The sequence below is a fragment of the Lycium ferocissimum genome, chromosome 12 (assembly GCF_029784015.1).
Source record: "Lycium ferocissimum isolate CSIRO_LF1 chromosome 12, AGI_CSIRO_Lferr_CH_V1, whole genome shotgun sequence".
NCBI classification, from domain to species: Eukaryota; Viridiplantae; Streptophyta; class Magnoliopsida; order Solanales; family Solanaceae; genus Lycium; species Lycium ferocissimum.
The window spans coordinates 54,247,120-54,269,155 of record NC_081353.1 but is presented as its reverse complement, the minus strand read 5'-3'; the positions used below and the strand labels follow the sequence as shown (position 1 = coordinate 54,269,155).

At 34.5% G+C, this 22,036-nt stretch overlaps 1 protein-coding gene across 3 annotated transcripts; it reads right to left on the bottom strand.

Annotated features, from left to right (window-relative positions):
- Positions 1–463: 463 nt before the first annotated feature.
- LOC132040201 (probable inactive nicotinamidase At3g16190) lies at positions 464–20,980 on the bottom strand. Of its 3 annotated transcripts, none has more exons than XR_009410633.1 (6): positions 20,844–20,980; positions 20,609–20,716; positions 19,272–19,506; positions 18,275–18,391; positions 8,126–8,266; positions 464–696 (listed from the first exon to the last, which is right to left on the bottom strand). XR_009410633.1 is itself a non-coding variant. In XM_059430824.1 (5 exons), the coding sequence occupies exons 1-5, from the start codon at positions 20,901–20,903 to the stop codon at positions 614–616; spliced, it is 603 nt and encodes a 200-aa protein (XP_059286807.1). In that variant the 5' UTR covers positions 20,904–20,980; the 3' UTR covers positions 464–613. The 3 variants fall into 3 exon arrangements, 1 of the variants encoding a protein (XP_059286807.1); XR_009410634.1 differs by having other exon boundaries at positions 8,175–8,266; XM_059430824.1 differs by lacking the exon at positions 8,126–8,266.
- Between the last annotated feature and the right edge of the window lie 1,056 nt (positions 20,981–22,036).

Below are 22,036 nucleotides of genomic sequence, written 5' to 3'. Positions count from 1 at the left end.
CGCAGCTTGTAGAGAAATTAGTGGACTTTGATCCACGAACTCTCTTTCAATTCGCTTCTTGTTCTGAATTCTGATCTTTTAATAGTATTACGGAGACCCTATTTATAGTGGTGATGAGTGGTGTAATTGTGTGATTTGATTAGTCTGTTTGAACCGATCAACAACATGTATCTCGTGACAATCTCCAAAGAACATATTGTCTACACACTTGGCACATATTTATTCGTTGTTTGATTCAACTTAGCATGCCACATTATCTGGACATGCACATGGCATGATTTTATTAGCTCATTTATTTGACCTGAATTATCACATCATTTGACATGTGCTATTTGGACTTTGATATGAACTAAGAGCCATTTGGACTTTAGGCTAGTAGAGTGAGCTCATCCGTTGTGCTCCAGCTGAATGGACTTGGCCCAAATAAAAGAGCTTAATGTAAATCCATATTGGACTTAAATAATTAATTTTGACTTGGGCTTAATATATATTTCTGGACTTTAAGAATTTATCCAAATTTGATATGGATATTAATTCCATAAAATTCACATGTTTTCACATGCATTCAAACTTGAATTACACACATGCTTGAAGGAAATTAGATATGCTGAGTTTAAATGATTTGCTCTGTAGATCGGCACCATTCTTCTAATGTAGGGGTCGCCACTCCGATGTTTTTCATGTCAAATATGTTGGCTGGTACAGATAAAACATGAAGTATGTTAGTAGTTTGTAATGCAATGTGATGCTCCATACATTTTTGTAAGCAAAACATTTACAAATGTCCAGGACAAGAGCCAGGTGTAAGAAATTCAAGCGAGAAAGAAAATTTAGTCAGAAGCGTCGATGAAACATATCTTTTTCAAAATAAGGTAGAGTAGAATAATTAGCATGAGCTTGAGTTTAAAGTGTGTGTGTCTTTATATATATATATATATATACCCGGAAACGAACCCCCTAAAATAATAGGGGAAGAACTACGGACAAGTAAGGATAGGAAGCAAGTAAAATATTTCAAGAATGTAAATATGCAAATTATAAAATAGCAGATTAAAATTAAATGAAATTAGGCGGCTAAGAGGACCATATGTATAAGATGTAACAAAATAGATTAGGTGGCAGAGCCAACCATATGTATGATATGTAATAAATGTAAAGGCACAGACATATTCTATTAAAAATGATTTAAAACTTGATATTAAACTGATAATAAATAAATATTACAAGCTATAGGGAGTAAGCTCTAACCAATTCATGGGAGAGATTGAGAGCTTATTCTGGAAAGACGTGTGTTTATTACAAATGAGAAGAGGGGCTATTTACGTACCAAAATTTCGGACTGTTACAGTGACATCTACAGTGCTACAATGACATCAACGGTAACACCCATTGTTTCTTTGTCACACCCCGTACTTTCAGAGAAGCACTTATCAAATTTGAACGTCAGTATGTTGAATTATGGCTAAGTTGTTACACTCCGTAGTTTTTGTACGTTGAGATTCGTTAGGTGTTGGTTGTTTTAAGTATGGACACTGGAGTTACCTTCAAGGATATATGAGATTATATGCGCCTATCTTATGGTTATGAGGGCTTAAGTTCATATAATAAGCTATGGAAGGATTGGAGGACAAGTGAATTAAGGAAATTAAGTTTGTTGGAATTTTGGAGAAAAGATGAAGTTCATCGAGTCTAGTTTTCAACGGAAAAACCGTTCGTCAATAAGACATCGGAGTAGAGAGTTATAGGCGTTTTAAAACGGACTGCCAGAAGCCCGTGAACCTACGCAGAAATTCTAGAAATCATTTAAAAGCCCCCCAATTTCAGCCCATTAGCCCCAAACCGAATTGGACTACTATATACACCCCCTAAGTCATCTAAATCATTTAATTTTTCACCATTCTTCATCTCCACACCTCTCTAGAACTTCCCACAACATTCATCCAATATCCAAAACCTCCCCAAACCTTCCCAAAGCCTCTAGAACATTCCTCCAACTTCCACAACATACATGAATATTCCTACAAATCTATATGACAATTTTGGTCATTTTTATTTCATTTTTAGCATAGCTCCAAGTCCTAGAAACCTCTCCAAACATATTCTAACATATTTCCAAGTCTAAACCAAGGATCAAAGTGAAGATTAAAGTAGTTAAGGGTTTCCAAGTGAGGTCTATACTTGTCTCCTCTTCTTGAAGATGTTTGGGTGAGTATTTTTAAGGTGGAGAAACCATGGAATTGAAGTGTTCTCGAAACTTGAGGTAAGATTCATATTAGTTTCATGTTTATGAGTTTGTTTGATAATTATATTAAGATTTGAGGAGAAGAAAGTTTGAGGAAAAATTCAAATATGCATTTGATGATATTTTGAGTTGTGAATTTACTTGAGTTATAATTATTAGTCTGTTTTGAGCATATTCTTGTTATGAGGGATAATAATGATGTTAAGGAATTGTCGTATACGAGTGTATAAGGGGTTGTATGAAGTTGTTGTTGTGGATTGATTATGAAAAGAAGTTTTGGGATGGAATGGAGTATACTAGTATTGATAATGATGTTGTTGATGTTAGTGTTGTTATTGCTGCTGTTGGTTATTGGTATTGGGATTTCGGGGTAGGGATATAAACAGGGAAGATCTTTGCCCAAATTTCGGCAGATTCTAAAAGGATTTAAATTGAAGGCTTAAGATAAGCGTATGGCGATGAGCCTAACAATAGTATGAATGGTTTTATATGTAGATTTCAAGACAGGAGATAGGTTGGAAAGTCGAGAAACGAGCTTCCAGGTATGTTAAGGCTGTCCTTTCTATTCTTTTGGCATGATCCTTATCTTATGAATGAACAAAGTAAGCAAGCGAGTTCCAAAGACTCTACTCCTAGATGGTATAGGATTTAGTGTATCCTTGACCTCTTAAGTCCCGAAGGGGCATCCATAAGTTGTATGTTTCCATGATGGTGTCTAAATCCCGAAGGGGACATTCATAAGGCCTCTTTATTCATATGCATTTCATATTTGATTTTTAAGTCTCGAAGGAGACAAATGAAAAGGGGAAGAAGTTCCCATTTTGACATAAAAGTTGCTCCGAAGGGAGTTCTTTTGATGTTTTACGAAGATTATCATGCATTTGCGTACTTATGCATATGCACGACATCATTTCATTGGAAAGGGGAAAAAGGCTAAGGCGTTATATATGTTAACCACCTGATCAGCTGGTATACGATGATTATGCTATGATGCCCGAAGGGACTCCCGATGGGGTCATTATGCTATTATGCCCAAAGGGCTGTGAGCAGGGCGAAGGCATGCATTATGTATATATATACTCATGATGCATTAAAAGTTCATATGCACGTACATGATTCGCAGTGTTGGTTACAGGTACAGTTAGTCAATTCTTTTCGTTTTTATCATTCGAGTCGAGATATATTTTTCGATTACTTACATACATACTCGGTACATTATTCGTACTGACATCCCTTTGCCTGGGGGCACTGTGTTTCATGCCACACAAGTGCAGACAGTTGAGTAGAGGACACTTGCCATAGGACGTTCCCGGGCTATCAGCTGAATTGGTGAACTCCATTTCTATTCGGAGTGTTTCCGAGTCAGAGTACTTATGTATGTCCTCGATTCAGATGCATTAAGGGTACGTTGGGTCCCTGGCCTAACTTATGTTATGGTATCTCGTTTATTTTATTGACTTTTGCAGACAGTATCCTGTGGATAGTGCGTCGAGATGTCGACAGTTGTGTAAAGCGGCCATGTAGGTCGACGTGTTCATATGCTTGTTTTAAAGATTTTATTGTGACTAAAGGTTTTCTTTGAATTAACGATAAGGGAGAAGTCCCTGACTTGATGAAAGAGTTTTATTAAAAGGTTTTTCATGTTTTACTTGACGGAAGCGTCATTTCATAATTTAAAGGTTCACATAAGATTGTGACTTATGAGTGTAGTGATAGTATGACACTCAGCCGAGTAGGGTCTTGAGTATTAGTCGCGGCCCTCCGGTTTGGTTCGTGACAGAAGTAGTAACTTGCAACAATAATTTACAGAAAGTAATTTGCTGATGTCATTGTTGTTGTCAACTTGATCATCCTTATAAAATGTTATAATCAGGGTTGTCTTCTTCATCTTCTAATGCAGGTTTCTCTAATGTTTGAGATTGTTGGTGGGAAGCTCAACGTTGATTTGTTGAATCATTTTTTCCATCTGTTGGATAAAATCTCCTTTGTTACTGGAGCTAACTAGTTGTGCTGCTATAAATGATTTTTGTTGTAAGAATGAAAATTGGGCAGCATTTGTTGGAGACATATATCCTGGATTGTTTAGAGTTGAATTAATCAAATTCAATTTTACTCGTTCCATCTTGGTGTATCCATTCACTCGTAGGAATCATTTCTCCACTGCCGTCATGTAAGCTTCAGATGGGTTCCAACTCTTATACCACTTGGAATGGCCTTTAGGGCTAGTCACGATAGTCTTTTATGTCCCTCTGGTTTGTGGAAGACAAATTTCTGGAAATAGATCCACGGGGTGTGAAACCTATGAGATAATTGGAGGAGCACAGATACTTGTTGCTCACTAAAAAATTTGTGACAAAAATATTCACGTCTTTCCCTTACTAGAGGAGGGAGGATTTCAATTTTGTGACTATATACAGGCCACCACCAATGTAGAAATCACTGAGGGAATTCAGAAGCTAGTTGTTTCTCCCGAAGGATAAATCAAGAGCGTTTGCCAAATGTCATTCTGAAAGGTGAATGCATTCATCCCACGCCCGGTAGTCATAATAGTTGTAAAATTGAGAGTCAAAGGGCTGGAAAGTCTTTGTAGTTGGAAGGTTGCATGCCATATATTTTAGATGAGATTATTTTATAATATGCAAGTAGTATGAGTAACATATTTCTAGGTTTTCTTATCCTTTTAGGGCTTGAATAAGCAAGATCCGGTATCTTCAAGAATGAATTCATAAAACTTCTGGGTATATGTAAGAGTCTTTTGTATAAAATTGGCTGAAGGATTAAGTATTTGTCTAACTACATCTTGTGGTTAGAGTGCCAAAATTCTGGCTCAATTTGGGTAAGTGGGTAAACACTTTCATTTTTAAAGTAAATTGAATCATAGGAGGAAAATTCTCTACTTGAAGAAAGAAATGGGTTGTGGTGTTAGTGAAGGAAGTGTCTGGTTGGGTACCGACTGTACCATGTTTGTGCTTTGTGGGATGTTGGAGGAACATCCAATGGGTAAAATGGGGATTTTAGCTTCCACTGACCTTTTTGTGGTGCTTTTAGCAACTATAGAACGAGAAGAAGTTGTGTGGCGTTGAGCTGCCACATTGGAAAAAATTGATTTCTTAGTTGTTATTTGTTAAAGCCAGACATGGTGGTTATATCTTTAAATCTCATGAGTTGACACCGTTTTTTAAATTTTCATCTATCCAAGAAGTAGATATGGTTTGAGCTAGTTGAGATTCTTCTTCTTCTTCGTGAACTAAGCCTACACACTTTTTTGAACTAGAGATTGAAATTGATTCTATATTGTTCAAAAGATATGACTGGGTAATCTCTCTCATGAAGGAGATGCACAAGACATTTAGTAAATCAGCTTGGAACTTGGAAATGCATAAGATAGTAGCCAAAATTGTGGGAAAATTCTGTTGAGAACAGAATTATCGCTTGAATGCAAATTCAATGATATGTCAATTTTCTTATGCATCTCCAAATTTCAAATCGATTTACTAATTCAGAAATTTCTATTAAAAATTGATTGTAAAGCTGATTTACCTTGAAATATATATTTGCTAGATGGCTAACTATTTAGTTTATTTTTAATTTTGATACTGAATATATTAAAGAGAGCTCAAACTGTATTCCATATTTTCTCACTCGAGAATTCTTGCAAAAATGGATATAATGACTAGGAAAAAGAAGATAGAACTTTCACAATTTTCAACCTTTCCTCCTCCAAATGAACACAAATCAGAGGCTATGTCTAAACAATCACAACATGATAATATTTCTCAACAGCAAGCTGTCACCACACATCAAGCAATTTCAGTTGTCTCCAAGCAACCCTCAAAAGATGCAGCTAGCCAAGCCAGCCCAAATATCAAACTCAAGCAGACTATGCCGTGAGAGGAATTCCCTAGTCATATCTTCTGGAAAATACAGAATTAATTTCAATCTCTAGTCCAAAGAGGTGGGAAGACTTAGTTGAAGAAGAAGAATCTCAACTAGCTCAAACCATATGTACTCCCTAGACAGATGAAGATTTCAAACAATGGTGTCAACTCATGGAATTTAAAGATAGAACTGCCATGACTGGCATTAACAAAAAACATCTAAGAAATTGATATCTCTTTTTTAAAAATGTTTGTTCAATGTGGCTCCCCTAAGCCACTCATCTTTTTCTCATCCTGTGGTGGCTAAAAGCACCATGAAAAGGTCAATGGAGACTGAAGTCCCATTTCACACATTGTATGTTCTTCCAACATCCCAAAAGCACAAGCATGATACATTCGGTACCCAACCAGACACTTTCTTCACTAGCACCACAATCCTTTTCTTCAAGTAGAGGACCCTTCTTCGATAAACCAATTTACTTAAAAATGAAAGTGTCTACCCCCTTACATAAATTAAGTCAGAATTGTGGTATTCTAACCCCCAAGGAGTAGCGAGACAAATACTGAACCGTTCAGTCAATTTTATACAAAAGACTCTCACCTATACCTAGAAGTTTCATGAACTCATTCTTGCATATACCAGATCTTGCTTATTCAAGACCTACAAGGATAAACGAACCGAGAGATATGTTACTCACACTGTGGTGTGGATTAATACAATAAACTCACCCAAATGATGGGGCATGCATCCAACTAAGTACAAAAGACTTTCCCAAGTTTTTGACCCTCAATTTTACAACATTATGACTACCAAGCAGCCTGGATGAGTATATTCACCTTTCGGATAGAACTTGGCATACATATTGGATTTATCCTTTGGGGAAAACAACTAGCCTCTTAATTCCCTCAGCAGTTCCTACATCAGTATTGGCCTGTATATGGTCACAACATTGAAATCCTTCCTCCTCCAGCAAAGGAAGGATACAAATATTTTTGTCACTACTTTTTTAGTGAGCAACAAGTACCTACGCTCCTCCAATTTTCGCATAGGTTTCACATTCCATTAATCTATTCTCATAAATTTGTCTTCCAAAAATCGGAAGGACATAAAGGACTATCATGTGGCTAGCCCTCCAAGGTCATTGCAAAAGAAAAAAAAAAGAATTAAAGTTCAAACTCTTTCCGTACAACAACGGCTAACTTTTAACGATCAATTCCTCATGGCTTTCCAACCACCGGCCGGGACTACGCCGACGGGTGCGATCCACCCTATGTATCACCCACCAGATCCCAATCAACCCCACCATCCCCAACCTTCCAATAAAATGGAACGAAGCACTCAAGCAGTAACTGACAACCTAGCTATTACTAATGATTTGAAGGCTGCTGGAACTTCTTCTTATGTTAACACGATCAGAACGGCAGCTCAGTTACCTCCGCATTCCTCTACCAGAATCTTTGCAGCAAAACAAACTACTAAAATGGGTAAGCAGGCTATAATTTTATAACACATTTACATAGTCATGGGAAATTTACATGACTACAATCTTGTCTATTTCCAAATATTTCTTTACATAGGGGAGCATAACTTTAGGTTTTTGAAATGGACTCCATATTTTATCCCGGAGAAAAACCCCCTTTAGCTCCCATATGGATCATTTTGCCTCTCTTACCTTGGCACTGCTATCACTGGGAGGCAAGAATCAAGTACTTGAACAAATTATAGTGTTGCTTTCTTTAAACAAAGCTACTACATTTAAAACTAGAATTTGTGAGGCCAAAGCTAGGGTGGAGCTTAATCTAACCAAAGCTCTACCAAATAGTGTTTGGGTTGGATATGATGAAGGAGATGAAGATGGCTATTGGCAATCTATAGAATTAGAGGGGGTTCCTGACTATTGTCAATATTGTAAACATCAAGGTCACAAGGAAATCCATTGCAGAATTAAGGCAAGAGACGATGCCTTCAAAAACAACAAAGAAAAGAAGCACAAACAAGGGTAACCTAGAGATATTGAGCAAAGGGACATAGGGAGTAATAAAGCTGAAACCACCTATATAGCAGGAACATCCAGAAAGGACTTGAGAGCCCATCCAACTTATAGCAATCAAGAGGAATGATGGAAAACCCAAGATCACAAGAATCCTAGCAAAGGAAAGATGACTATGCATACAAGCACCAATCCAAATCATCAGAATCAGCAACCTCAAAACAGGCACCAAAATAGAAACAAAAATATTATACAAAGATACACACCTGTGAACGTGGCTCCAGAAGAACAAAACCAATTTTCTTCTTTGCAAGGTAATAGTGATAAAAATGATACACCTATTGAACCTAGCACTAATACTCAAACAACGACTCGAACTACTGAACCAAAAGACCATGCTCATATCAAGATCATGTTAATCAGAACAATGATCCCAAAATTTAGATATCTACCAAAAAACCCATGAATGATCAAAGTAATAAGGATAAGGAGAAACACCAACATTTTGATTTCAGCCAAAACAGTGAGAATTCCAACCAAGATCAAAGCGATACAGATACTATGAGCAAAGAGAATTCAGTTTCTGAGACCAATGATAAGGTGGAGTACCGAAAAAAGGAACTTGAAGGATAGGACAAAGTAAATCCTAATGAAGAGTCTAACGGTAAGAACAAGGGAAGCAATGGTACAGATCAATCTACTGAAGGAATTTCTATTGAGGTGCCTCTTACAAACAATGACATAGAAGGTAATATACTAATATTACTCCTAACAAATTCTTTAAACTCTCCCCCTTGGATCTAGAATTAAATCAGTTCTCTCAAGTAAGTAATACTATGGAAGAGGAGGATAATACAGATCATCTTGACAACGCAGAGAAAGAGTACCTTGAGGACAATGCTAACGTGAATTTTATAGGTCTCGAATAAGATATGCTAAATACTTCATCTCAAGATATTGCACAAGTACCAAATAAATACCTGATCAACACTGCAAAAAAAGAGAACAATCCAATGAGTGCTAAAGCCAGAAAGAGAGCCAACGGAAAGAAGAAAAAACAGGAGGAGTGGAATAAATAGAATAACCAACCCCAACCCAGCCAGATCATATCCCATCAACCTCAGGATGGTAATTTCACCCTCTCAATTGATCTTCATGAGGAAAACCAAGTGGTGACTAACTATGAAGAAGTCATAACCCATTATGAAATGGAGGGAGATGATCATGAAAGTGACCATGTATCTAATACTAGTTTTGAAGAGACAACTAAGATCTTGATATAGAATTTTGAACCTCAAGGTCATGATCAAGTGGTCCAAAAGAATGAAAGAAGACTATTCAAAGAGGAAATCTATCTCCTAGAAGTTTAAACAACAAAGAGTCTATCATCTCAAAAGAACCTGCCAAACCTAAAGATCTTCCTCAAAGATCCCACAGTTTCCTTTTTTGCTATTCAGGAGCCCTCGGTGGATGAATTAAAATTGAATCACTATTCTAGAAAATTTGGTATGCCAGGATGTTTCTCCAATGTCAACAACAAAATTTGGCTTTTTGGAACAGTGATATCAACTGTGAAATCACCTTAGATGGTGAACAACTGGTTAACTGCAAAGTTAGCCATATCTATATAAATTCTCCTATTTACCTTTCATTTGTCTATGCTAATTCTACTATCAGAGAAAGGGAAAATTAATGGCTCTGCTACCTCATGATTATTTCCATAGCATTTTGAAGAGATTTCAGTACCATCATATCAGGGGAGGAGAAAAAAGGTGGCAATCCTTTCGACATCAGGGAAAGCACACCTTTCATTAACTGCCTAGACGGCTGCATGCTCATGGATACTGGATACTCTGGGAACAAGTCTACTTGGTGCAACAATCACAAAAGAGTGAGTAATAACATTTGGGAAAGATTGGATAGACTTTTAATCAATAATGAATGGGAAGAATACTTCAATACCACTACAGTACAACATCTTGCTAGGAATGACTCCGATCACTTCCCTTTTCTTATTCAAGTTGATAATAGTAATGAAGATCACCCAAAATATTTCAAATTCCTGGATTCTGGATTGAACAAGTGACTTCAAAAAAATTGTGAGACAAGCTTGGGACACACAAATAGAAGGAAATGCTTGCACGAAACTTCAACAAAAGCTCAAAGTTGTGAGCAAAGCTCTAAGCCACTGGTCTAAAACAGTTATTGGAGACATTTTTGCAGAGGCTAAAAGCTTTGAAAAAAAGATTTAAGAAGGAGAACAAAAGCTCCACTCAGATGATAATGACAGAGATAGAGTTGAGGTGAACAAACTCAAAGCTAAATATACTTTACACGTGAAGAAGGTCCACTCTTATTGGAAACAAAAAGCCAGGTTAAAGTGGAATTTGAAATGAGACAAGAACTCTAAGTATTTCCATAATATGAGCAGAGGTGAAAGGAAGAGGCTTCACATTCACAAAATCAAAGATGAGAATAATCAATGGATAGAAGGGGAGGAGGAAATATCTGATCTTTGCTATTGACTACTACGAGAACCTATTTTTCCCATGAGGCCAGAAGAACTGATCTAAAGTTTATTGAGAAGGTTCCAAAAATGGTAATTGATGAAGACAATACCTTCTTGATGAATTTTCCTATATTTGAAGAGGCCAAAGATGCAGTTTTTTATATTAATCCTAGTAGTGCCAGTGGTTCGGATGGTTTTAATGAAAGATTTTTTTCAACACCACTGGGACATAATTGACAATGACATTTATCAGATGATTCTGGAGGTCCTTAATGGGAAAGAGATTAAAAAATTCATATCTCATACCTGCCTTACGTTGATTCCTAAGGTTGACAATCCTCAATCCTTCTCTTAAATGAGGCCTATCAGCCTTAGCAATGTGACCCAAAAGATCATCACCAAGGTCCTTAACAAAAGACTTTATAAACTCCTCCCTAAGGTAATTTCTCCTAACCAGAGTGGTTTTATCAAGAGAGGGAGGGGGGGGGGGGGGGAGGGGCATAGGAGAGAATATTATTCTTGCTCAAGAGATCATAAGTGGGATCAGGTAGAAGAGATCTGTGGATAATGTTGTTATCAAACTAGACATGAACAAAGCCTATGATAGGCTCTCTTAGAATTTCTTATGTGGTATTATGAGAAAAATGGGGTTCTAAGAGCAATGGATCTACACCATATGGAATCTCATGTCTAATATTTGGTATTCTATCATTATCAACGGAAAGAGAAAATGTTTCTTCAAATCAAAGAGGGGTTTCAAGAAAGGAGACTCTATTTCCCCATCTCTGTTCATTACTGTTGCTGAGGCCATTTCAAGAGCTCTTAATAACCGTCATGATAACCAAGACTTCTCTAGATTTTTCATGCATAAGAAAGGTCCTCAGATAAACCACTTGGCTTATGCTGATGATCTCATCATTTTCACTTCTGGTAAGACCAAATAAAGATTATCAAGAACATCCTATCAGACTATGAAAAAGCTTCCAGACAGAAAGTCAACACTATGAAAAGCTGCTTTCTTATTAGTCAAAAGTCCTCCAAAAGTAGAATCAGAATTATTAAGAGAAACCTCAGATATAGAAGGAAACTCTTTCCTTTCAAATATTTGGGTTGTCCTATCTACCTTGGCAAGAAGAAGATTGAATATTTCTCAGGTATGACTTCTAAAATTGTCAAAAGAATCACTAGTTGGGAACGTCACCTTTTTTCTGCTTGAGGCAAAGCCATTTTGATCAAGCATGTTCTATCAGCAATGCTTATGCATCTTCTTTCTATTTGTCAACCTCCAAAAAGTGTTTTTGACATTCTGGAAAGTTACTTTGCTAACTTCTTTTGGGGTCAAAAAGAAAGCAAGATGAAAACTCACTGGCTGACACGGCATAATATGTGTTATCCTACAGACGAGGGAGGATTGGGAATAAGACAACTTACTGATATTTTCAGATCTTTCATTGCTAAATTATGATGGCTATTCAGAACCCAAAATTCTCTTTGGTCTGCTTTTTTGAAAGCTAAATACTGCAGCAGACAACATCCAGTGTCTAGAAATGGTAAATCCAAGATTTCTGGTCCTTGGAGAAGCTTAATGTATATCAAGAATGAAATGGAGCCGAGAATCTTATGGAGAATCAACAACGGGAACTCCTCTTTCCTTTAGAATAATTGGATAGAACTTGGGGCCATTGCTAACATTTTTTCCAGCAATATCCCTCACAAAGCCTATATTAACGACTTTATCATTGATAATTCCTGGAACATCAATAAACTCAACCAGTTTTTGCTTGAGCAATTTATTAGTCACATCATAGACATCAAAATTCACAATCCTAATGAACTGGACCAAGCTATTTAGACTGAGTGCTTTAGTGGAAAATTTGAAGTCTTCTGAGCTTGCAGAAACTTGAGACAAAGACAAGGGGTAACCTTTGGCACAAGTCCTTACCTTTTAAAATTTCCTTTTTCAATTGGAAACTGCTCAATAATAGGATTCATACTGATGGCAACGTCAAAAAGAAGGGCATTCCTATGCCTTCTAGAAGCGAATGTTGTGATAAGTACACCAATGAGACTGTGGAGCATCTTTTTAGAAGGAGCAAGTTCAACAACATCTGAAATCTGTTCGTAAAACCAATTTGGTTTTAAGGAAGTCAATGGAGGGATAAAACAAGAGATGATGGTATGGTGGCCGCTAAAGCCAATAACCCTATACATAGACTTATGTTGCAAATTATCCCTCTTCTCATTAACTAGAAGATCTGGAAAGCAAGATGCAAAAAGAGGTATGAACAGGTTGATCTTTATATTCCCAGAATAACTCATTTAATCTGTAATGATGTTACTATTATCATGCATAATCAGCATAAGCAAATTAAGAGTGACACTCCTTGGACAAATGATGTTTATATGTGAAAATGCCAGACCTAAGCTGAAAATCATTAAAACTTCTTGGATTCCCCCCCCCCCCTTCTGGCATGATTAAACTTAATACTGATGGGTCTTCAAGGGCAATCCTGGGGCTAGTGGAGGTAGAGGAATATTCAGGGGTCATAATGGGGAATTCATTTCTGCTTCCTCAGCTCCCTTTGGTATCCAAATTAACAATGTTGTTCAATCCCTAACTCTGTGTATTGGAATGGAATGGTGCAAGGAACATGGCATTAACAAGATCACTGTTGACTTAGATTCCTCTCTGATTGTCAATTGGTTTATAGGAAAGTTGAAATCTCCTTGGATTCTAAGACACGCCATTTAGACTATCCAGAATATTATTCCTAACTTTGAGGAATTTCACATTTCACATTGCTATAAAGAAGCTAATAAGGTTGCAGATAGCCAAGGAAGGTGCAGAGATTGGGATTGTGAAATGGTACTCAACTTATCAAGATCTTCCAAGACAAGCAAGAGGGCACTGCTATATGGACAGACACCAATTTGCTAGCTTTAGAATAAGGGGATCTAAATCCTCTTTCATCTTTGATGACAATGGCTAATTTAGCAGTTTCTAAAAATAAAAAATAAAATAAAAAGCGGTACAGGAGTTGGAATCCATCTGAAGCTTATGTGCCCACAGTGGAGAAATGGTTCATAAGAAATCCAGGGTATCCATCCGATACTGCCCAATTTTCATTCTTACAAAGAAAATCTATTGCAGCTGTACAACTAGCCAGCTCCAGTAACAAAGGAGATTTTATTCAATAGGTGAAAAAAAATCCTTCAACAAATCAAAGTTGAGCTTCTCAACCAACAATATTAAACATAAGAAAAATTTGCATCATAATATGAAGAAGACGATCCTGATTATAGCATTTTAGAGGGATGATCAAGCTGATAACAGCATGACATCATCAAAGTTGACAATAGCATGACATCACCCATGACATTAGCAAATTACATTCTGAAAATTATTGTTGCAGATTACTGTACACAATGGGTGTAACTATAGATGTCACTGTAGTGCTATAGATGTCACTATAGCATACAGAATTTTGGCTATAAATAGCCTTTCTTTTCATTTCTAATACACACAATTCTTTCTAGAATAAGCTCTCCTTCTCTACCAAGAATTGGTTAGAGCTTACTTCCTATAGCTTGTAATATTTATATATTATCAGTTTAATATCAAGTTTTAAATATTTTTTTATACAATCTGTCTCTACCTTTACATTTATTACATATCATGCATATGGTTGGCTCTGCCACTTAATTTATTTTGTTGCATCTTATACCATATGGTCGGCTCTGCCGCCAAATTTTATTTTAATTTTTATCTGCTATTTTATTATCTGTGTATTTACATTCTTGCAATAGTTTACTTGTTTCCTATACTTACTTCTCCGTAGTTCTACCATATTATTTTAGGGAGTTCGCTTTCTATACACACACACACACACACACACACACACACACACACATATATATATAAAATAAGAATCAATCTAACTTTTTTGTAGTACTTAGTTAGAGTCTTTGGTTATATTACAACTAAGGTTGCCAACTAAAGGTTCCTCTTCCAAATTTTACCCCTGTATTTGTCTTTTATTGTTTCCTTTACTATGAGGTATTTTAGAAATATTAAGATACTTCTAAACCTTTTTTTATTATAGAAAATCCCTTAGACTAACTTTTTGAAGGTGATGACATGTACTATAACTTCTTCATATGACTTATTTTCACTCCTACTTCATTTCTTTATTATTTAAGGTGTCTCACCAATTTTGGTAAATTTAAAAAAATTTAAGGTCCTCTTAAAACGCTTAAGAAATTGTGAATTGTGATGATGTCAATTAAAAAAAAGAAAAACACGTCACTATGCATAATTTGAATGAGAGAATACACCACATTTGCAGTTACCTTAATTAAAACATGTATTGCACAAAAAAATTGAAATTTCTCTAATTAACAGCTCTTTAATTGTTCAGTGTGAAACTTTAAAAATTTAATAGATAAGATTGATCTTAATTTGGATTAGATATTGTTATCTAATTTTTTGAAAGAAAATGTTATATTGGATATATGTTGTTAAAAATTAAGAGACTTTATGTATTTGTTTGAAGGTTAGAAGGAAAAAAAAAAAAAGAGGGTCAAAAGTAAGGACAAAAAAAGAATTTTTGTTCAATTTTCAAATATTTTTATGCAATTTAAATATATGGGAAGCCTTAGATTGTAAGAGTTTGCAAAAAATATTGAACTAATCTTTCAATAATTTAATGTCATAAAGAGTGGGAAAAAAATAAAAAATAAAAATTATAATTGTAACTTTTAATCTTGATTTTGGGCCCGTGCTAGAGTTTGCAGAAAAAATCAAACTAATCTTTCAATAACTTAATGTCACAAGGAAGCGGGAAAAAACTAAAAAGTAATTACAAATTTAACTTTTAATCTTAGTTTGAGGCTCGGGCTTAGCACGGGCCAAATGCCCACTAGTGTGTGTATATATATATATATATATATATTACTACTATACATGAGGGCAAACTTAGGGACTTTTGTAGTCCTCACAAGAATTTTCAATTTTTTTTTTTAAACTTTTTAATTAATTACTTTTAGGTCCTAATCTTATTTATTTAAGTCAAATTTATTTTTTTTGTTTTTAAGGTCTACTTTTCAAAAGCTATCGAACCTCCTACCTCATTTTTCATATTCTTTGGTTTTCTGTTTGGTGCTCGATATCCGCATTTGAGCCCAATTAATCCAGATAATTCGCATTGTATCGCGCCCGTTCGGGGGAAGCGCTCCCCTCTAAAGATTTTTTCCATATCCATGTTCGAACCCCTAATCCCTAATTAAGGGAGGAGCTTGACTCCATCCATCCGCACAAGTTAAATTATGTATTTGTCTTAAAAGTTCATTAAGTATGTATAGATTATTTATTTAGAACTAAATAACTTTAGAAAATTAGGATACATAACTTATAAATGTCAAATTCTGGCTCCGTATTTGATTTGAAGTAAATAATTTCATCAAAATGGAAATCAAAATATTAAAGGAGTGGAATGAAAGTTTTGCTTTCATATATTGAAAATATACTTATATGAAATTTAATTATTACTAACGTAATTACCCACTTGTGGGACTACAATGGGTATATGGTTGTTGTATACTTGTACTAATACAAATTATATTTGCTTAATTAAAATATCTACTTTTATATCTTGAGTTTGGGCCCAGGCTTAGCGCGGGCCTCACATAACTAGTATATATATATATATATATATATATATATACACACACACTAGCAAACTATGCCCTTGCGATGCACGGTGCCCAACATGATTAATTTGGTTATTCAATTTAATTAGTCTTTATGGTTTGTATATTTTGCAAAGTATACTGCGATTCTCCTTAGTGAGTCTCCATATTTTTTTTTTCATTTTCTCTTATTTTTCCCCTTAATTTCTCAATTATTGTTAAAATTTATCTTATTTTGGTTATGTCCGCCTCTTTTTATATTTGGTAGTTGACAATTCAAATATCCTACATGTCAAGTTTATAATCACAAGATTCAAAGGATATTTTATTATATTATACACATTTTTAATTTAGAACCATAAGATTCAAAAGTTTATCTTTATTTCTTAAACTCCGTGTCTGGTCAAACGTAGACACTTAAATTGAGACCCGGCTCAAAGTACAATTTCAGTTGCTTTTCGTACAACTTATTGTTGTTGTGTTCGTCCACTTGGGCGTTTGTTGTTAAAAATAAAAATAAAATTATCTTATTTTAGTTATGTCCGCTTCTTTTTATATTTAATAAGTTGACAATTCAAATATCCTACAAGTCATGTTTATAATCACAAGATTCAAAGGATATTTTATTATATTATACACATTTTTAATTTAGAACCACAAGATTTAAAAGTCTATCTTTATTTCTTAAACTCCATCTCTAGTCAAATGTAGACACTTAAATTGAGATAGATAGAGTATATGCCAAATGAAGGAAATGAAAGGCCAATTAATAAGACACTGCGGACTAGTGGGGACTTAAAAAGTAAACTCACAAGAGGTAAAGTTAATATTCAACTTCTAAAATATACACATGTTAGTCCCTGCTTAGCGTACAATTTCAGTTACTTTTTGTACAACTTATTGTTGTTGTGTTCGTCCACCTTGAGCGTTTAATGTGGCCAAGTAATACGGAACAAAGGGAGTACTTCATTTATTAATTCTTAAAAAACCTGAAAAGTCAAGTAATGTCGCCAAGTAATATGGGACGGAGGGAGTACTTCATTTATTAATTCTTAAAGAATGTGAAAAGTCAAAAGTGAACAAGTAAAAGTGCATGGAGAAAATAAATATTTCGGGGAATTAAAATTGAAGTGCATACGTCTATATATGAGAAGGGAATAAATATTAAGTACTATGACATATGTCCACGTGAGATAAAAAAGTAGTTGGATAAAATGTACAAGTTATATAGACTTTGGTAGAAGCATTTATTACGTGTACAATTTGTAAAGCTTTTGATACAAGCATTTGATGCGGTGTTAGTCCTCCTTAGCTACTTATATATATATATATATCATTTTGAGTTCTATATATCATTGGAAGAAAGAACTTCACCATGTTCTTGATATAATTTTATAAGGGCAGCAGTAGCTGTGTAATGAAATATAGCACTAAATTCAACTGAAAGATTATTGTTCTTTTTGAAGAGGTAATATATAACAATTTTAATTTGTCGTAATACTTAATGTCGTCAAGGATTCTTGTTAGGAAATACAAGCTTATGTATACAAGTATAAATGCCACTTAAATATGCTATTCGATTTGTCTATTTTACTAGTTTTTTAGCCCGTATAAAACGGAATGCCTCTTTTCTTTTTTGATAACTCTTTAATTTTAATTTTTTACATGACATGATTAAGATCACAAGATTAAAGATTATCTTGATTCATTCCACATATCTTTAATTTAATTTAAGCTCATAAAATTTAAAAGTTTTTTTTATTTTTTTAAATTTTGTGTCAAATTAAAATCAAACAAACAAATTAAAATGGAAGGAATATTTAATTTAATTTAGAAGTCCTAGTACGAATTTGACAGCGTAAGTATCAACTCTACATGATTCGCATATTTGAAGGCAATAATTAAGCAGCATCAGTAAAAAATAAAGCTTATCTATCATTTCAGTCTTAATCAAATGAAGTCATACCAGTGTGTACATCAGGCGTAGCAGCAGCTGTGGCGTCAGTAATAACTGTCACATGCTTATAGTCCATTGACACTGCATCAAACACAGTTTGCCGTATGCAATTTGGAGTTTGGACACCTACAAATAGAGATATACAAACACATATATTGGAATAATAGGATTTAACTTGTATACAGTCATGAATTTTATACAAAATAATCTTAACCTGAAATCGTAGATAATATATCTAATAATATTCCAATTGAGTTTAAGTTTCATCATAGTACAAAAATATTATACTATTTTTATAATGTTTTCATAATTGCTGTGTTTCTGCTTTACTTGAGCCGAGTGTTTGTCTAAAATAATCCCTCTACAAAGTAGGGTGTAGCACCTCATACACTCGCTCTCTCCCAACTAGACTTTGTGAAAATCTGGCTGGCAGCCTGGCGGATCTAGGATTTTCACTAAGGAGGATCGAAAAATAAAAATGTAGTGACTGAAATTTGAACATGGAACCTCAAGGTGAATTCTGAACACCCTAAACCACAGAACCAACCTCTTCTCTTGTTTTTTTAGGGTGTTCACAATCCATATATGTACATAAAAAATGAAAAAAAAAAACACCTTATATATATAGTATAATTTTTCCGCCCCTGACACTGGATATGTTGTTGTAATAGCATAAAAATATTTACAAAATCAGGTTAATTAAAAGGTAATTGCAAATAACTCTAATTAATTACTACCATTTATCGATAAACTACAATAAATAATAAGTAACTTGCTATAACAAATTAAATTACACTATAGTGTAAAAATTCATTAAACTGTCAGTGTCAGTGCACGTACATAACTTTAAAGGCTTTCCAATTTACTAATTCTTACTTTTATGAGCAATTACTTGCAAGTATATCTTTTATGTAACCTAATAATGTAAAAAAGAAAGAATTACACAATCGATGAAACTTATTAAACTCAATAATAAAAACATTACTAGTTAATGAATTCCAATTACCAGTGATGACCAAACTAGTTATGCCGTTGGTCTGAAGATATGAATGAAGGTGAGTGTTAAGAAATGCACTGAAACGTGTTTTGACCAGCTTGTAATCATCATCCTCAATAACGAGCCCATCAACTAGTTCAGCACCCACACTTCCCTTTGATGCCACCTTTGTTTTTCCAGCAGTATAAAAGTGTCGACGGAATAATTCAACATCTCTCCCCAATGGATCATGCTCTCGTACAACCTACACACAAAAGAAAAGTTACGACATTGTATTTGGGTTACAATTGTTCCTAATAACGCATTAACAAGTAATGCACAATATTCCTTTTCTAAAATCTCAGACGCATGGTCTTCCTGCCATTTCAATGAAAGAACAAAGGAAGAAAGTCAATTACCCTTTCTTCGGCTAATTTAATAAATTAATAAGAATATTTATAATAAATGCTTTAAGGTGTCATTATTTTTATTAAGATTAAGACATCTGAATATTAAGATATTCATTAAGATTTACATGTCTGAATCTGAAACACAACCGAATATAAAGATGTTGTATTAAGATTTGAATAACAAATCATTAAGAGGGTTTGTTTTTTCAACGTCTAATAGTTAAAAATCTAACAAATATAAAAACCAATTAAATATTAAATTAATCTAATACTATATCAAAAAATATTGTTTTAAAACTATATGGCAATTGGTGGTGATGGCTAGCGGTGATGGTTGTGGGTGCCGATTAGGGATGATGTTGCCTAACGTAGGTGTTGTGGGTAGTAACTAGTGGTGGTGGTGGCTTGCAATAGTTGGTTGATGGTGGTAGTTGGTAGCAGTAGTGGTTCATGGTGGTAATTGGTGGTTGTAGACTACCACCATCAACTTATAGTGGTTCATGTTAGTTGGTGACAGTAGTGATTAATCATTCAGATTTCAGTTATTAAGTGCGTTTGTTTTTTATGTCTGAATCTTAACTATTAATTAAGTGCGTTTGTTTTTTATGTCTGAATTTTAACTATTAATTAAGTGTGTTTTGTTTTTTATATTACAACAACTTAATAGGTCTGATCTATTTAGATCTGTTAAGTGGTAATAACATATATATATCCTTAATGTTTAAGATCTGAATAATTACGATTCAGACTTACAAAAAACCAATTTAATAACTAAGATCTGAATAATTAAGATTAAGACATACCAACAGAAAAATCCATCACAGAATATGAAAAACCCATGTAATTGACCTGAACTAGTTTGGAATTTAAGTGTAGTTGATTGAGAGAGTGAAGCAAAACATCGGTTTTTTCATTAAAAAAAATAAAAAAGGAATTAATTAAGTCTTGATAAGATACCCAAACGATGTGAATGCCACAGTTTCTTGCAACCTCAACAGCCTTGATAACATTGGGGACGATAGCTTGACCTCCTTTTACTTGCACAGGGCCACTTATAAAGTCTTTCTGGAAACATGAGTATACTTACAAGTTGTCAATGCAAATAAGTAATTGATGGTCTGAATTAGAATTTAGAAGGAAAATCAAGCTTGTTTTAATTTACAAGAGAAACACCAAATTATAGATTAATTACCTGCATGTCTATGACAAGGAGAGCAACGTTCTTCCATTTGCCACCATCTTCCAAGGCCATTTAATTTGCTGTTACGAACTTTGAATTTAATTTTCCAGAGAGAGCAACCAAGCAAACTAAGAAGAGGGTTGGTCTTGCATGTGTTTTTATGCATATACGGTATACCTAACATGTGATATTAATAGTAGGGCTTAAAATCATAATGCATACCTCGAACTTCTAAATTTCATTGACCCTCCAATTGAGACTCGTACCATTTGAACCCTCTAAAATCACTTTTACTGTGTCACTTAGAAACACAATTAAAATACAGCCAAACACCATTCACGCACTGTGTGATGAAAAAGAGACGAATAAAACGATGACATGTGTCACATGGGCTCAAAATAATAATAAAAATGAATTTACAGTTAAAAAAAATGAAAAATATTTTTTAATATCAATAATCAAAAAAAAAAAAAAAGGTCAAACTTAGTTGGAAAAATAAACTAAAGGTGACTTTCATTAGAAATGGTGAACTGGTCAAACTTGTCTTAAAAATGTGATTAAGTTAAAATGGGACTGAATTATAATTTTTAAAATTTCTTAATCTTTTTCAAAATACAAAAAGATCCCAACTTAATCCCAAAAGACCCACCAGTCCCCTTCCTCAACCCCCCACTCCAATATTTTCTTTTTTTTTTTAAAAAAAAAAGTTTTGATATTTTTTATTTGCTTTTTCACCAGCCACCCTTGCTCCTCCTCCGCACCCCCCTCCCCCGCCCCCCACGCCCAATTTTTTTTTTTAAGTTTTAATTTTTTTTTATTTGCTTTTTTACTAGCCACCGCCCTCATCCTCCTCCCGCTAAAAAATGTTTTTTTTTTTATAAAAAAAGTTTTGATTTTCTTTATTTGTTTTTCACCCCCACCCCTCCCGCCCCCTCCCCCCCAATTTTTTTTAAAAAAAATAGTTTAGAAAAATTTTAAAAATTGTTTTAAAAAAAGAAGTTTTGCAAAGTTTTTGGTTTTGTTTTTTTGCACCCCCCACCCATGCATTTTTTGGGTTTAGGAAAAGTTTGGATAAAATCCAAGTTGTTGTTGTTGTGTGTCTGTAGTGAAATAGATGGTTTTTCTGTTATTGCCCTGGTATGGTTCAGTGTTTAAGAAAATATATCCAAAAATTATTTTTTTGTGCTAGCTATTTTGCATAAGGA

Coding starts and splice junctions, on each gene's coding strand:
- LOC132040201 (XM_059430824.1), bottom strand. CDS start 20,903: ATGGCCTTGGAAGATGGTGGCAAATGGAAGAACGTTGCTCTCCTTGTC. Junction 20,717..20,843: donor TCCTTGTCATAGACATGCAG/GTAATTAATCTA, acceptor TCATGTTTCCAG/AAAGACTTTATAAGTGGCCC. Junction 19,507..20,608: donor GTGGCATTCACATCGTTTGG/GTATCTTATCAA, acceptor TTTTGTGTGTAG/GTTGTACGAGAGCATGATCC.